Raw genomic sequence first — 16,744 nt, 5'->3', positions numbered from 1 at the left:
CTCTAAAATATTGTGATTTGCATGAAACTGTCTCTTAGTTATACTGTTTTTTTTTTCTCAAAATAAGAATGTAATGTTTCGTTATGATAAAATGCATATGCTGCCCCACTACCTCAACAGTGGTGGAAAAACGTCTATGAGTAGATATTGCCGCTTTTGCTTTATCATCCTAGGAGAGATGAAACCATGAAGGATGACCAAGAAGAACGATCCGGAGACCGGGAGCAGAGACGCAACGGGCCCGGGGTACCGCCCAATCTTCCCATCAGGACCGGCGAGGAGAACCGATCGATCAGTACCGGATGGAGAAGAAGATGCTGAACTGTGCCATCTACAGAAGAGGAAGAAGATTATGCGGACAGACCGGTGCATGGGTCAAAACCCTTGTGCACGCGACTCCCCATCGACTCAAATTCAAAGTGCAGTCGCGTGGGGGGGACTTGTTGGGTGTCCTGACCCACGTTTAAGCTATCCTGCTACAACATTTGGTGCTGTGGGCTTAGGAAATTCAAGATGGCGGAAAACCCACATGTGCGCCGAAATCCAGGAAAGCTGCGCAGTTTGTGCGCCCACCAAAATGGTTGCCTCACTTGCCACCCACCAGTGCGAGAATGAAAGGCCGGGTTGCCATGAGGGAAATGGGTTGCCAAAGGAAAAACAGTAGCGCCGGTTAGCTTCAAAGCGCTTTAAAACCACCATTGGACTACCCGCACAGTAGTCTGAAACCATTGGGAATGGCAATGCTGATTGCCAAATGCAACCTAGAATTGTGGGGAATTCATTTCTTAAATCCCAAAAATGGGTGCAGTACCAGTACTCACCACTATCCAAAAGCCGGCGTTTTAAAACCACTCTGTGTGTTTTTCTGAAGGCAAGCAAAATGCCTATTTCAAACCTTGCAACATGTGCAAAATATTCACTGAACACCAGCAGACATTTGGCAGAATGGAGTTTTGTGTGCCTACAAAATCTGGGAAATGAAGAGCCCAAAAACAATGCTTATAACAAAAATGCTATGGAGTCAGCAGCTTAAGCCTAACTACAACTGGATTTAAAACCACCAAAATCGAAAATGTTAAATTAAATGAGTGACCTATGTTTGGTGTCACATGCCTTTGTAACTGTTGAAATGTCATAGTTTTGCGCTTAGAATCAGCATTCTAGCTGCATGTGTAAAATTACAAGTTATTTTAAAAGCAACAAAAAGTTAGCTGAAGGTCTGGCTTAAGGAACTTGATTTTGCCTAGCAACTACCCATCAGCAGTGAAACTTGAGTCACCACTGTGTTCCCAGGCCAACCTTCCTTTTGCTGCCCAGGCTAAGGATATGCCATCTATCTGATAATTGAATTTCCTGTGCTCTGCCAGAGAGTGAACAAAGCCCTCTCCACTCAGGCAAAGGTTTTTTATTACAGACGTCGTAAAAAGTGGCTTCCTCCTGGAGAAGCTGGGAGGAGCACTGCCTGTGAGAAGCAAGCTGGCTTGGCAGAAACTGGAAAGACTGGTTTCTGTACCATGTGACCTGAAAAGACACACCCCTGCAGCAAGGATATGGTTTTATAAAAAGGGGGATAATTCATAGAGCGGACATGTGAAAATTTTATAAATGATACCATAATTCTTGTGATTTTTCTGCCCACAGTTTAAGACGTGGTAGGAACCGGTGGTATGTTCAGGGGGGTTTTAGCGGAAAAGTGGATATTACTCTAAATGTGTGCATGTTAAAAATCTGAAACTTCATCAGTTAATGTCCCTACCCCCTGCACACATGTATGTAAAGTTGGGTCCATGTCGGAAATTGGAAAAGCAGTTAAAAAGTCAATTATGTACACTCTTTGAATGCAAGCTCCGAGAATGAGCAGATTTGGACATAGACATGGCTAAATTCAGCCACACCATGTATATGTAATTTTAAACAAATATGTACCTCTGCAAATATGTATTTGTTTCAAATCTAGATTTGTGTGTAAGTTGACAGGAGGAGTGGACTTTCTGCAGGCTGAAAAATCCATCTGCCGCTGGAAGCTCTGCCGGAAAAATCCATACTTTACCTCCATCAAAACTCCAGAAAGCCAAACTAGAGACTTCAATCTATCCAGAACTAAGAGACCAGACCAGAGAGACCCAGACCAGCAGAGAGAGTGACCCAGATCACTGTGAAGTGCAGAGGCCAGACCAGACCAGACCAGAGCCCAGTCCAAAACCCTGACCAGATCCATGGCGAGGCCCATTTCACTCAAGAATATAGTGTGAGTACATAGCAAACTGTGTAGAACCAAGCTTTTAGTTAAATTCATCTAATTCAATCTATTTAACCTAAGTAGAACTGCTTGATAGCTCCAAATCTGTCACCTGTCATTCTAGCTGCAAAAAGCTGCACTTGTCTTTTTGAAACTTTAAAATTTCAAATCTGAAAAACGACCTTTATTTAATCGCTCATATCTCCGCAACCGTTTGTGCTAGAGACTTGCAATAACTTTTATTTGAAAGCTTAGAATCGTAGCTTTGAATCGCACCAAGAACCGCATTCCTACCCCTTATAGTTTTACCGCAATCGCGGAACACGCATCCGCGAATTTTACCGCGATTTGCAATTTCTTCACATGTAAAAACTGCTGCTGTTTGCATTTCATTTGCCAGAAATTCGTTTAACCTGCTAACTATCCCTGCATCATTGCTAGTGTGAGCCTGGACTAATATTAACTAGATACCACTCACCCTGAACCTCTATAAGGGAATTAAAAGCAAATTTAGCATATTTCTCATTCATTGCCAGCACATATCCAAGCATTGCCTGTGATTTCAAAACTCCTATCTGTTTTCTGTAAGCTTGCTGGGGTGAACTGAATTACAGTTGGTTGCATTTCTGAGAACTGTGTGCTTCCTTCCATTTCCTTGCATTGCATCAAGGGGGGGGAGGGGATTGCCAGAGAAAAGTGATTACATTGTTTGGTTGAAATCATATTGAGTATTTTCTGTACTGCATTCATTGAATATTGCATCCACCTGAGCTTACATAAATCATCCTCTACCACATTATACTTTTGTTCCTATTTACCAGTGTGCTACCTTATCCATTTCATCTCAACTCCTTAGTAATTATAAAGAAGTGTGCTAGTGCCAGATTCTCCGTTGTTGATCTTTATCATATCAGATTAAGTGTGCTATTCAATTATTAATTTATTATAAAGCGTGATATATATATCTATTTTAAATTATCAAATAAACCTTTTAAACTTGCAAAACAGAACTACTTCTTGGCTCAGTGGGGTCAGGGGGATTCCAAGAGAGGGGTGTTATACAAGGGTAGTCATCCAGAACGCATGAACTGGACCTAAAGATATATCAATAAGGGTTTTCATTCAGTATTATAGACTAGGCGTTGACTTAGCTGTAGTGTTGAATTGAATCCTCTTACAAGCAGGATGGCATGGTTGACAGTATCAAAGGCAGAAGAGAGATCGAGCAAAATGAGAACACACAGAGTGTTGGAGTCAAGGTTCGAGAGCAGGTCCTCGCGGATGTTCAGGAGGGCAGTTTCCGTGCTTCTGGCGGCTCTGAAGCCAGACTGATGGTCATGAAGACTACCAACAGATTCAGCATGGAGATTAAGCTGGGAGATGGCCAATTTCTCCAGGAGCTTGCCCAGGAAGGGAGTAATGCAGATTGGGCGATAGTTAGCCGGGCAGGAGGGGTCAGAAGAGGATTTCTTAAGAAGACGGTGCACAAGGGAGTGCTTAAGGGGGGATGGGAAGACTCCAGAGGCGAAGGAGTGGTTGAAAAAGTCAGCCAGGGCAGGAGCCAGGGAGTCGATGTGGTCCTTGATAGTTTTGGAGGAACAGGGGTGAACCTGTTTTGACAAGACTTTTATAGATTGGACTTGTCTGGAAACCTCGTCAGCAGAGAAAAGGGGAAAGGCAGAGAAGGAGGGAGGAGGGGTGGCTGCAGAAGGGCCAGAGGAAGAGCAGGGAATAGAGGGAGGGAGGTGATAGGAGGAGAGTGAGGACAGGATGTCCTGAGTTTTAGAGATGAAGTGAGAGGCCAGTGCCGTGCAGAGGGCCTGGGAGGGGACAGGAGAGGTAGAGACTGCAGCAGGGTTGGCCAGCTCCTTGCAGATTTTCAAGAGTTCGGCCGAATTGTTAGATGCCGCAGAGATGCGTGCTTGGATAAGGGCACTTTTCTTGGTGAGAAGTGTGAGAGTTTGGGGAGGACTAAGGAAGACAATTGCTTTCCTTTCGTTTTTCTTTTCTTTGCTGTTATGTTCTCATTATCTGTTCATGAGAACAGTGTGGTTACTGGGAGAAGTCAAATGAATATTGGAAGTGTGTCACTCGAATAAAATCATTATTATTGGAATGGGTGCACGGTCAGTTTGGCTTCAGGGTGGAAGTGGGTATATTAACGTTTCGGGGGGCATTGGGAAAAGATTTCTTTTTTGGCTTTTTGTGAGAATCAATCACGCATTCACTGGAAGCTTGAGGGTGGTGCTTTGGCACAGGGATTTCTCACAAGAGGTATGTGAGTAGGTAAGTCAGGAAAAATGTATATTGTTGCACGCCTTTTCTGCAGAAAATTCCCTCAAGACAATTTTACAGTAAAAAAACACTTTTTCAAATATCTGCTAAAACATAGTAAATAGCTTGCACATTTTTGACCCAGTCCCTTATTGGCCCCCTGGTCATGATCTTGCAATGTAGAAAAGTGCTGTGGTGCATAGCGTAGAAACATATGAAAGGTTTAGAAGTACAGGTGTGGTGAGATATAGCATAGCAAAACCCTTGACATTCAGTGAAGACTCATGAGTTGAAGTGACTTTAAGCTGATGGTTTATCAGGACAGAACTGTTATGAAGGTTCTTTCTGGAGATGGAACACTTGTTGTGGAACGGAGTTCCAGATTACGGAATAGACGGGTGAAGGAGTTTAGAGGGAGCAGTGAGTCGGCGGGCTAGGGGTCGCAGATATTATGCTTACTGAATAATAAACACGTCTGCCTCACCTGGGCACAGTCTGCTTCTTCAGAAGAACCACAGAAATTCAGCAAGTGTTAGAAACAACACCACCTTAACCCAGAGCCTCATGTGCACAGCCAGTTAGCACACTGATGACATCACTGGTGGCATCAGGTATTACATCACTGATGACCTCACTGGAAACCTGGGACCCTTGTGGATGTTACAGATCTCATCACATCATCAATGACATCCCTGCAATCTAAAACACACTGATGACATCATATTGGATATAATGGCAAACCTTGTGTCAAACTACAAAAGATCTCGGGTCTATTTCAAGACACATAACAAACATATTCTATAGGTTTATGGGCGGTGCATGGTGACAGAGAGGTAACCTACCCTGGGAGCCACTGTTTGGGCCCAGTTGTCTACTTTGGGTGCCTATGTGCCGGGGTTATGACCTTTGGGTAGTGTTGCCACTGACCATGGCTATAGGCCATGGACTTGATATGGAGGTACAATGGCCATTGTTTGTGGCCATGTAGCAGTATCAAAGAAACGGCCTGTTTTTTTTTTACCCAAAACTTTGGAGTGGCATGGTATACTACGAAGCATTAGATCAAAGGTGCCCACTTAGTGACGAAACCATACATTATCCAAATTATACCTTACAGTCCACATTAGCTTCAAGGTACTGCACACATCTGGTCAAGCACATCTATAAAGCATTTGAGTGACCTGAGTACATTGACCTATTTCTGGGCAGAAAACACACTCTGAGGTGCAACAGACACGGGGCAGCACGTAGGTACAGTCTTTTTAACATGGACCTGACTTTTGCAGGTTTTCATGGGATTTGTGCTCGACGCCCTGGACTTTTCTCCTTTATTAAAAATGTTGGCTTCTAGCATACATGAGGGTGGGGGACAGGAGCCATCTGATCCCAGTAAAAGCCCATCCCCCGCTACTGTGGGCACTTGGAATGCACTTTAGTGGTGCTGTGCACAGAATAACAGCACTCATGCATTCTGTTACCATTGCTACTCTGGGCCTTGCCAGGCAGGCAGAGCTCACAATGACCTAGGTCTGCTTTTACCGCTGCTTGCCCAGTGCCTGGTCAGACATGGCAGAAGGGATTCTGCGCATATGAGAGAGCATGCTTCTGTAATGCAGAGATGTGTTCACGCATGCACTACCCCTCGCCATCATCTCCCACCATATGCAAGTCCTGCGTCGGAGGCACCTACATGTGCATGATATGACTTAGACGCATGCAAGTGATTATTTCTGAATAGGGCAGGATCATGTAACATGAATGCAAACAAAATGTTGTTAATCCACTCCAGGTTTGTGTTGTGATTGTTGCAATGGAATGTAAATGCAGAGGTGGAAGTTAACGCTGTGTGATCATAAACATACACAGAAAAAGGGGCCGGGCCATATTACAGAAATAATGGTATCACTATCGCTGGAGGTAACTGGTACTTACCACCGGGTTTAATACCACCAATTACAGAAAGAGAAAACCGATCACCAATGGTGCTAAAATTGCAGTTGGTGAATTCCTTACCAGAAGTGGCCAATGCTCTAGCACACAGAATCCACATTACAGAAGGAAATCACACTTAAAGTGGTGGTATTTACCTCCTAAAATAAACGGCCCCAAACCGGATTTTTTAAAAACACTGCTTCCAGTGCACATCAAGTTTGGTGCCTAGGCGAAAATATAGGAGTGGTGAGCCCCACCGGGGCTCTAACTCGTTCCCGATACTGATGTACGCTGTGGCCGACAGTATGTTATTCATTGCTGATGGGAAATTTGTAATGCCAAACAGTATTTCTTCAACAAAAAACTCCTAGAAAATATTATGGGTAATGAGTAATTGCAACGGTGGCTCTATTCCCGTCCAGATGGTGATTTCCCACCAACAGCATCTGTACCGTCTCCCTTTTTTATACTATATTGCCAGGAAAGGTCTTGAAAAATCAATTTGTGTCCCCACACACTGTATTAAGAATTGGTGACCATAAGCCACAAGTGTCTGTAAAATGGAAATCGAATAATATCAGCAGAAGCCACATTACCTTCCATCGTGTTGGATAGTATACTGGCTGCACTCAGAGCGCGTTGCCTGAGGGTAGGGTCTTCCAGCAGATCCATTGACACATGGTAAGAGCTTAGCCTCCTCTTCTTCATCTCAGTTTCTGTCCCCTGCAAAGGAAGCAGTGGTAAAGGACATTACCCCCTGCAATGGCACAACCACAGACTCCATACGTAGCCTAGACTGGGGTTTCTCGGGGAGGAGGGGGCATGCCTCATGCAGGCTCATCACTCGGCTTATCATCGTCATGCCAGGCATGTTTTACCAATTGATTATTAGTATATGTTGCCAGGATTGTTTTCTTTATTAATTTAGGTCTGTTCTATCTACAGTGATATAGTTTCATATATGTGCAATGCATGGGCAGCACCAATTCCCAAACATTTATTTAATTTAATATAAGAGTTCCTGTGTACATGTTACCTATACAGGCGTGCCCACCAAACACAGCCTGCCTGTAAAGTATTTGCTGCAGTATGAAGTATTTAGAGACGATAAAAACAAGTTAATATGAATAACTAGTTGTATTCTGACGTCAACAAACATCCTAATTTCAGTACAGATTCAGGTACATTCATTGTATACATTGATTCCTGTGGGTTTATGCTGTCCATGTGCACGCATGTGCATAAAGCATGTCATGGACTCCCGAGTGGTACACATTTGATTTACCTTAACAGGCCAAAGAGATGTTAACACAAGTTGCAACTCATGCCTGGCACTGGGGTCAGTGTCTGATGGCCCTATACTTGTCATACATAGTTTGTCCTGGGGATTTTGCGAGCTACATTTATATGGGGCGAACCTGTGTACTTACAAATTAATTGTGTGATTTATTTCAATTATCTTTAATCCTACTCATCTCGCCTACAAGAGTAACACTTTCTGGACTAGGCTCAACTAGCGGTTAGGAAACAGATTTGTGTGTCATAGGTTGTTATTGGGATTTGTTAGGGAGTATTGTTTATGCGTTTAGTATAAAAATGAAAGACAGACTATGTGGTTTTATATATGCAGTGGAAGTTAGTACATTAGAGGCATGTCAGGAAGCAGGTTCATTCAAAGCTTGACCAATCAGGTATCATTGCCAAGGAATTCCATTCTCTGAATGACTGGCTGATGCAGCAAGAAAGGACCACCATGCCTAAACTATTGAAAGCGTCCTTACATTGTCATCAGAAGCTGGTCTATCTATTATCACCTCTGGCAGAAGCAATCCAACAGGCGACGTGGGAGCCGAGGGACCGCCGACCAAGGACACCACTCCGTTGCAATCCACCGTGCTGTGCATCTTCCCGTTCACCGGAAGCATTGAAAGGATCCTGGACACCTTACTGGCCTGACTGATGTTGCTGTTCCGCCGCTCTTTGTTTCCATGTGGCACAAAGAGGGAGCCCCTTCTGCTTTCGTTGTCTTCAAAAGTGCTGTGCTCGTCATCGGCAAAGTCATTCTCAGAGCCGACATCTTTTCCTCGCCCACGGGTGCTGAAAAGGCTGGCTCTGCTATTGCGCCGCGATGAGAACCGCAGACTGAGCAAGGACTGTGAAAATAAAACAGAGACAAACACACTTGAAGCCTATTCACACACGTGCCACATCAGAGACAGTTGCAGTTGCCCTAGATAATATGAGCTTAGAACCGTAACCATTTAGGTACCACCCGTCCACTGGCCAGTTTCTAGCTGGCTCCTTACCTGCAGACCCTACACACAGACCCCAGGTGGTTTGCATCTCAGGTTATATTTGCATATCTGTTTTCTCTACTTTAATGTCATCAAGTACTGTAGTAGGCCCCTACGAGTGGGCAACAACATTGACAGTCTACAAATAAGTAGCATGCATGAGCCAGATGTAGGAACAAGCCATCTCACAGCGCAGAATTGGCAAATATCTAAATCCTCTAAGTTTGCAGAAGCTAAGGGAATGGCACGCAAGGGCAGCCCGGGTCTTGCCAGGATATGTAAGAAGATCTAATTGTCGGCAACTCACCGAAAAATAGGGGAGAACAGATGCTGAACCTTCTCGACCCCAGACTAGGGCTGCCTTTCCCTCCCCAATCTGGTCTCCCTGTCTGTAAGCCCTCTGCATCCCATCCTATCATCATGTTCTATCACTGTTCCCCATGTTCTACATGGCTGATGTTTCACAGTCAGGTTCGAGCTGTATAAAACCCACTACATGCATCAGTGATTCTATCAGACTTGCCTTGTGAAGTTAATGAACCTATGTTCCCGAAACAATAGGCAATCATTGGTCCATACTTATCCAATGATCTAAGAGCTGTGCTCATGGCCAAGGGCCAACATAGACTTCCACACACATAGCCCAGGCGGCTAATTGCTAAGTATAATCCGCTTTAACTGTATTACAAGCCAGGCCGCTGCTCAGATACAACGAGCAGCAGAGAAAATGAAAATAATAAGGTTTAAAAGCACATTATGCTTGCATGTAGATAATTTATAAAGTGCAAACCGATCTAGAACGCAGCAGAGAATTAAGAAGGTGTCTGGGATGAATGGCCAGTGTTCCTAGGGCAACAAATACAATTATGTATTCAAACCTTTTTTGAGAGCCTTTATTTTCCATGCGCCTAAATAGCACAGGTGTGAGTTGGTGTTCAGTTTGTCCCTTTTTCAAAGCATTTGTATCCTTATAATTTCCTACATTGTGCAGTGCTGTATTTGTGATCTTTTAACTTGGTGTCTCAAATATTTCAAATCGTCGTTATTTGGAGCACGTGTGTACGTTTTCATGGCTGATCTGGAATTTTGAAGTCGTTTTGCACCACATTTCGAATTTGCAGACAATTCGTACAGTCAGCCTTCTTTTTTTATGCTATATCTGCATAATCTTCTGCAGTTCCCTTTGAACCTCATCTGCACCCCTTAATTTCACCGCAAATGACAAGGGGCTATAATGTATCAGTATTCGCAGCCAAACTATAGAACAATGTCCCAACTGTAATCAGAGCTCAGGCACCGATAATGGACTCCGCTACAAACCCAGAGCCCATCTCCTGAATCTGGCTTTCCAACAGACTGACTGGCCCCTCCAAACCACCATGTTGAAACTGCTCCCCCCGCCTCCCTCACTGTAAAAATATTAAAATATTGCAAATAGTGACAAACGGGGGAGCAGTTAACCCTTTTCCTACCTTATAAAAAGAGCTGTGGGTGGCTCTAAACTCGTCTCCCGACTTTGCACGATGCAACACACTAAAAAGTGCATTTGCCAGAAGGCTATCCAGTTGGGATTGGGGGGGGAAATGATGAACATCTGTTTATTTTGCATAGCTACCATCAGCTAGCGATGGTCGCACTTCAGTACATGAAACCCCAACTGTATTTGTTCAGATAGCCAGATCCTGACTTTCCCAAACTCTGACTCCAAATGCGCACCAATCAGCTACGGGTAAGAGTTACCCATGGTTTACAATGGGGTTTACCCCCTGAAGGAAGATTCTGTAGAATGTGCCTGATACCATCAAATAAGGACAGTAAAACAACCGTTTACATAATGTCCTAAACGGGGCTCGTTATATATATGACTCTCTTGGGAAAACTGACCCTTAACTACGAGTCAATTAAATGTCAGGAATTCGGGTCTTATTGTCTAAATACGGAATCAGTAGCAACGCACACAGCACTTTATAGAATTTGCTTAAACATAGGGAAACGTCTAGAGGACTAAATGAAATGTACTAATGGGAAATGTCCAAGACTAAGATCTTTACTCAATATGGTCTCTTCCGTTGTTTGTAATGATTGTGTGAATTGTGTTTGAAGATGTTTTCTAGAGTAGCACTTGTAAATTGTTTTATGAATTGACTGTAAATAAATTGTGAAAAGTTCAAGATGGAATTAAAACACAATAAATAAATAAAGGAAATACTTCTTTGTTGAGATTATCCACTTCTACACCAAATACTATAATCTTTTGTATCATTGTCCTTGCAGCAAAGGATTTGTCCTGCACTGCGACTCATATAATTGTACCTTACCCTGCGCTCTGAAGCGGACTCACTGCAATTTGGCACATTCCAAAACTCCAAAAACAACGAAAAGAAGAAAGTCACCAGTCTCAAAAGGTATCCCTCATCTCATCAACGTTGTTGTGCCGGATTCGGTAAAGGGATATTTTAACAGATTTTACTGCGGTAGGTTTGGGTGGGTAGAGAGACAGGAGTGTGGTAAATTAGGTGGTGTGGTGATAGGGACTCTGGGGTGGTGTATAGAACAGGGGAAAGGGGGCTTTGCACCATAAAAACATCACAGTAAAATTGAGTGAAATAGCCCCGGTGGTGAGGAGTTGTCAAAGGTCGCTCTCAAAGCTCATGGAGCAATGGCAAGAAACTGGCTGCCATGGAGCGATCCCCCGCCCATATAACATCCATCTCTGATCAATTGTACACTTTAATGCACCCTGTATGCAAGTATTCCAAATGCTACATATAAGTATGTCAATTTCTAGATACCTTCAAGATTCCTATTCTGTAAAAAATATACAGCCATATGAATTTATCAAGGTAGTAACATATTCAGTGAGATGTCTTTACAGTGTCACTATGCTGTGTTGCCTACATTTTAGAGTACATTGTGACCCAGTGGAGATTTATGAAGTCTTGAGACTCTTAAAAAGATAACTTGTTGTAAGAAGATGCTAAATCTGCTGCTTTCATTTCTGTCAGCTCTGTTTGTCTGGTAAAATGTGTCCAGGCTGCATTTCAGCCAAGGTCAGGTCCCTCTGTTGTATCATTTATGTGTGGGTACATGTAGTGGGTGAGTTGCTTTCTTTCTGATATCGACTGCTCTGCATAATCAGAACTAGGAAAGGAAACCTCTGTCTTGTTTCTGTCAAAATATTTTGCCCTCACAGAGATTCCTGAAAAACTCATTATTTGTGAACCATTGCTCGGAATCAGATGTGACTCGTTTGGCAAAATGTGTTATATCCGCCTCCAAGGATTACTTCAAATCCATACCCTCAGACACCATGGTCTGGACTGCTTCGTAGGTTAAGTTGGATAAACTTGGATATTTCCCTATTTTTGGAATGAGTGCTTGAATCTCTATTGGAAAGAAGAATGTCTTGAAAAGGGAGTCTTTGATGAACCCAGGAGTGTGAGCGCATGCTTGTGATGCATAAATGATTTCTGCTCCATTTTCCATAATTGTGCCACTAATTGTTTCTGTCCCGGAAATAGTCTTCATAGCACAATGTTCTTGAGACCACTTTCAACCCTCGACTCCATTTTACAGAAATGTCTCCGTCCCATCAGAACAGTATCTTTCAGCCAATCAAAGGCAGCATCTGAGAGGAACCTGAGCTATTCACTATTTATCAAAGAATCTCAAAACACTAATCTCCTTCCTGGACAGCTGTTATCAGAGTCTATGAATTATTTGCTGCATAATGTGATGAATAGGAATGGGCGAAATTACTGATAGTTTATCAAAATAGGTGAACATTGACTCCATTTTCACTTTGCAAGCAGAGTATATTTTTTTTCAAATCCACCAGTTTTGGGTGAATTATTGTTATCCAAGCAAAAGTAGATTTTGGCTGGTTATTGCCTCACATATCATAAAAAATGGGTGCTGAATTGTGTGGCATCCCCCTAATTTGGCTCTTTATGAGGGTCCTCACTTCATTCAGGCCTATCAACCTGGTTGACAAGCACCTTATCAGTCACGCCAGCCCTCAGCCACGGTCATTATTGCCCCATTCAGATAGTAGAAAGTTTAACATCATAATATGTTCTGCTGTCATCTTGCCTTGAACACAAAGGGCCAGATTCTCAAAGAATAAAAAGGTGGGCAAATCTTAGATGCGCCACAAATGTGCTAAACATAGTAGTGCCTCATTCTCAGAAGTGAGCATCTCAGTGATGCATCCCTTTTGAAAAAAGAGCAAATTGTGAGCATAAGATGCATAAAGTGGGTGGAAAGCATGCAAATACACCAAATTAAACATGCTAAGGGCGAGTGATAAGAGACAGCGAGCAAAGATGCACCACCATCCTGATTCACAAAACATGACAACTGAATTTGCTCCAAAAAGGCCCTTCAATATTTGCTCCTTTACCAATTTGGAGCAAGTGGCCCAGAAAAGAATCCAACTAATTTTTCCAATTAAAGACGCATACAATGCACCCCAATCACAACCAACACCACAGTATAAAAGCATAGCACAGAGAGACGTGTGTACATTCCCAAAGTGTGCAATCCAGTAGCCATCATGCGGCTGCACCGATAGATGAGGAGGGAAATGGTATATGGGGGATCACCGGATTTCAGCTGGCTGACGATGAGGTCAGCTGGGGTGCTGCTTCCCGCCCCATGTCACACTGGAGATGGTGAGGCAGTGAGAGTGGTCCTTACCACACCTACAAATGCAGGGCAATGCCATACCACCACTAGTCAATGTACTATCAGCCCTGTAGTTCTTTTCAAAAGGTTCCTTCCGGATCACCAGTGGCGTCATGGTGGTGATAGCATAACCCTCACATTCACGGGCCCTGCGCAATTTTTCAACATGAACCGTACATCTTCCAGGGTATATAGAGGGATGCCTCATTACACATTTACCTGAGCAGGATTAGCGAGGGGGGTTTTATGACGTAACTGGGTACTGCAGGTTTATATTCCAATTAATTGAACCCATGTGGCCCTCATACCCCTGCGTCCCTAGAACGCTTGGTCAGAATGGGAGGGCATTAGGAAGTCGAACACTTTCCATGTAGCTGTCTATCAATCACACTGCCAGTTTTTACACAATTATATGAATAAAAGGTACAAACCTTGTCTACATCAGCACAATCATAGACATTACTCTGCAACATTCCTGATTGAAATGGCAAAACTATCACCTGAGATAATTACATTGTATACACTTACTTCCATGCTAGGTGATCCACTCTACACAGTAAACTCGGCATAAACTACCACCTGAGATAATTACATTGTATACACTTACTCCCATGCTAGGTGATCCACTCTACACAGTAAACTCGGCATAAACTACCACCTGAGATAATTACATTGTATACACTTACTCCCATGCTAGGTGATCCACTCTACACAGTAAACTCGGCATAAACTACCACCTGAGATAATTACATTGTATACACTTACTCCCATGCTAGGTGATCCAATCCACACAGTAAACTCGGCATAAACTACCACCTGAGATAATTACATTGTTTACACTTACTCCCATGCTAGGTGATCCAATCCACACAGTAAACTCGGCATAAACTACCGCCTGAGATAATTACATTGTATACACTTACTCCCATGCTAGGTGATCCACTCTACACAGTAAACTCGGCATAAACTACCACCTGAGATAATTACATTGTATACACTTACTCCCATGCTAGGTGATCCACTCTACAAAGTAAACTCGGCATAAACTACCACCTGAGATAATTACATTGTATACACTTACTCCCATGCTAGGTGATCCACTCTACAAAGTAAACTCGGCATAAACTACCACCTGAGATAATTACATTGTATACACTTACTCCCATGCTAGGTGATCCACTCTACACAGTAAACTCGGCATAAACTACCACCTGAGATAATTACATTGTATACACTTACTCCCATGCTAGGTGATCCACTCTACACATTAAACTCGGCATACACTACCACCTGAGATAATTACATTGTATACACTTACTCCCATGCTAGGTGATCCACTCTACACAGTAAACTCGGCATAAACTACCACCTGAGATAATTACATTGTATACACTTACTCCCATGCTAGGTGATCCACTCTACAAAGTAAACTCGGCATAAACTACCACCTGAGATAATTACATTGTATACTTTTACTCCCATGCTAGGTGATCCACTCTACCCAGTAAACTCGGCATAAACTACCACCTGAGATAATTACATTGTATACACTTACTCCCATGCTAGGTGATCCAATCCACACAGTAAACTCGGCATAAACTACCACCTGAGATAATTACATTGTATACACTTACATCCATGCTAGGTGATCCAATCCACACAGTAAACTCGGCTTAAACTACCACCTGAGATAATTACATTGTATACACTTACTCCCATGCTAGGTGATCCACTCTACACATTAAACTCGGCATAAACTACCACCTGAGATAATTACATTGTATACACTTACTCCCATGCTAGGTGATCCACTCTACACAGTAAACTCGGCATAAACTACCACCTGAGATAATTACATTGTATACACTTACTCCCATGCTAGGTGATCCAATCCACACATAAACTCGGCATAAACTACCACCTGAGATAATTACATTGTTTACACTTACTCCCATGCTAGGTGATCCAATCCACACAGTAAACTTGGCATAAACTACCACCTGAGATAATTACATTGTATACACTTACTCCCATGCTAGGTGATCCACTCTACACAGTAAACTCGGCATAAACTACCACCTGAGATAATTACATTGTATACACTTACTCCCATGCTAGGTGATCCACTCTACACAGTAAACTCGGCATAAACTACCACCTGAGATAATTACATTGTATACACTTACTCCCATGCTAGGTGATCCAATCCACACAGTAAACTCGGCATAAACTACCACCTGAGATAATTACATTGTATACACTTACTCCCATGCTAGGTGATCCAATCCACACAGTAAACTCGGCATAAAATACCACCTGAGATAATTACATTGTATACACTTACTCCCATGCTAGGTGATCCACTCTACCCAGTAAACTCGGCATAAACTACCACCTGAGATAATTACATTGTATACACTTACTCCCATGCTAGGTGATCCAATCCACACAGTAAACTCGGCATAAACTACCACCTGAGATAATTACATTGTATACACTTACATCCATGCTAGGTGATCCAATCCACACAGTAAACTCGGCATAAACTACCACCTGAGATAATTACATTGTATACACTTACTCCCATGCTAGGTGATCCACTCTACACAGTAAACTCGGCATAAACTACCACCTGAGATAATTACATTGTATACACTTACTCCCATGCTAGGTGATCCAATCCACACAGTAAACTCGGCATAAACTACCACCTGAGATGATTACATTGTATACACTTACTCCCATGCTAGGTGATCCAATCCACACAGTAAACTCGGCATAAACTACCGCCTGAGATAATTACATTGTATACACTTACTCCCATGCTAGGTGATCCAATCCACACAGTAAACTCGGCATAAACTACCGCCTGAGATAATTACATTGTTTACACTTTCTCCCATGCTAGGTGATCCAATCCACACAGTAAACTCGGCATAAACTACCGCCTGAGATAATTACATTGTATACACTTACTCCCATGCTAGGTGATCCAATCCACACATTAAACTCGGCATAAACTACCACCTGAGATAATTACATTGTATACACTTACTCCCATGCTATGTGATCCAATCCACACATTAAACTCGGCATAAACTACCACCTGAGATAATTACATTGTATACACTTACTCCCATGCTAGGTGATCCTCTCTACCCAGTAAACTCAGCATAAACTACCACCTGAGATAATTACATTGTATACACTTACTCCCATGCTAGGTGATCCACTCTACCCAGTAAACTCGGCATAAACTACCACCTGAGATAATTACATTGTATACACTTACATCCATGCTAGGTGATCCAATCCACAC

At 42.8% G+C, this 16,744-nt stretch overlaps 1 protein-coding gene across 7 annotated transcripts in view; it reads right to left on the bottom strand.

The window, feature by feature from the left end:
* LOC138488904 (sodium channel protein type 2 subunit alpha-like) overlaps window positions 1–16,744 on the bottom strand; it is a 1,014,718-nt gene that overhangs the window by 580,121 nt on the left and 417,853 nt on the right. For 5 of the 7 annotated variants that reach the window (XM_069616299.1, XM_069616302.1, XM_069616297.1 and 2 more), the window contains exons 12-13: window positions 8,227–8,598; window positions 7,042–7,168 (exon numbers count right to left, since the gene is read on the bottom strand). In XM_069616299.1, the coding sequence (XP_069472400.1) occupies window positions 7,042–7,168; window positions 8,227–8,598 (499 nt within the window). The remainder of the gene's footprint in view (window positions 1–7,041; window positions 7,169–8,226; window positions 8,599–16,744) is intronic. The other 2 variants (XM_069616300.1, XM_069616301.1) reach the window with 1 other exon arrangement.

The sequence above is a fragment of the Ambystoma mexicanum genome, chromosome 9 (genome assembly GCF_040938575.1).
Source record: "Ambystoma mexicanum isolate Mex_15411 chromosome 9, UKY_AmexF1_1, whole genome shotgun sequence".
NCBI classification, from domain to species: Eukaryota; Metazoa; Chordata; class Amphibia; order Caudata; family Ambystomatidae; genus Ambystoma; species Ambystoma mexicanum.
The sequence above is the reverse complement of the archived record's forward strand: the minus strand, read 5'-3'. Positions and strand labels throughout refer to the sequence as shown.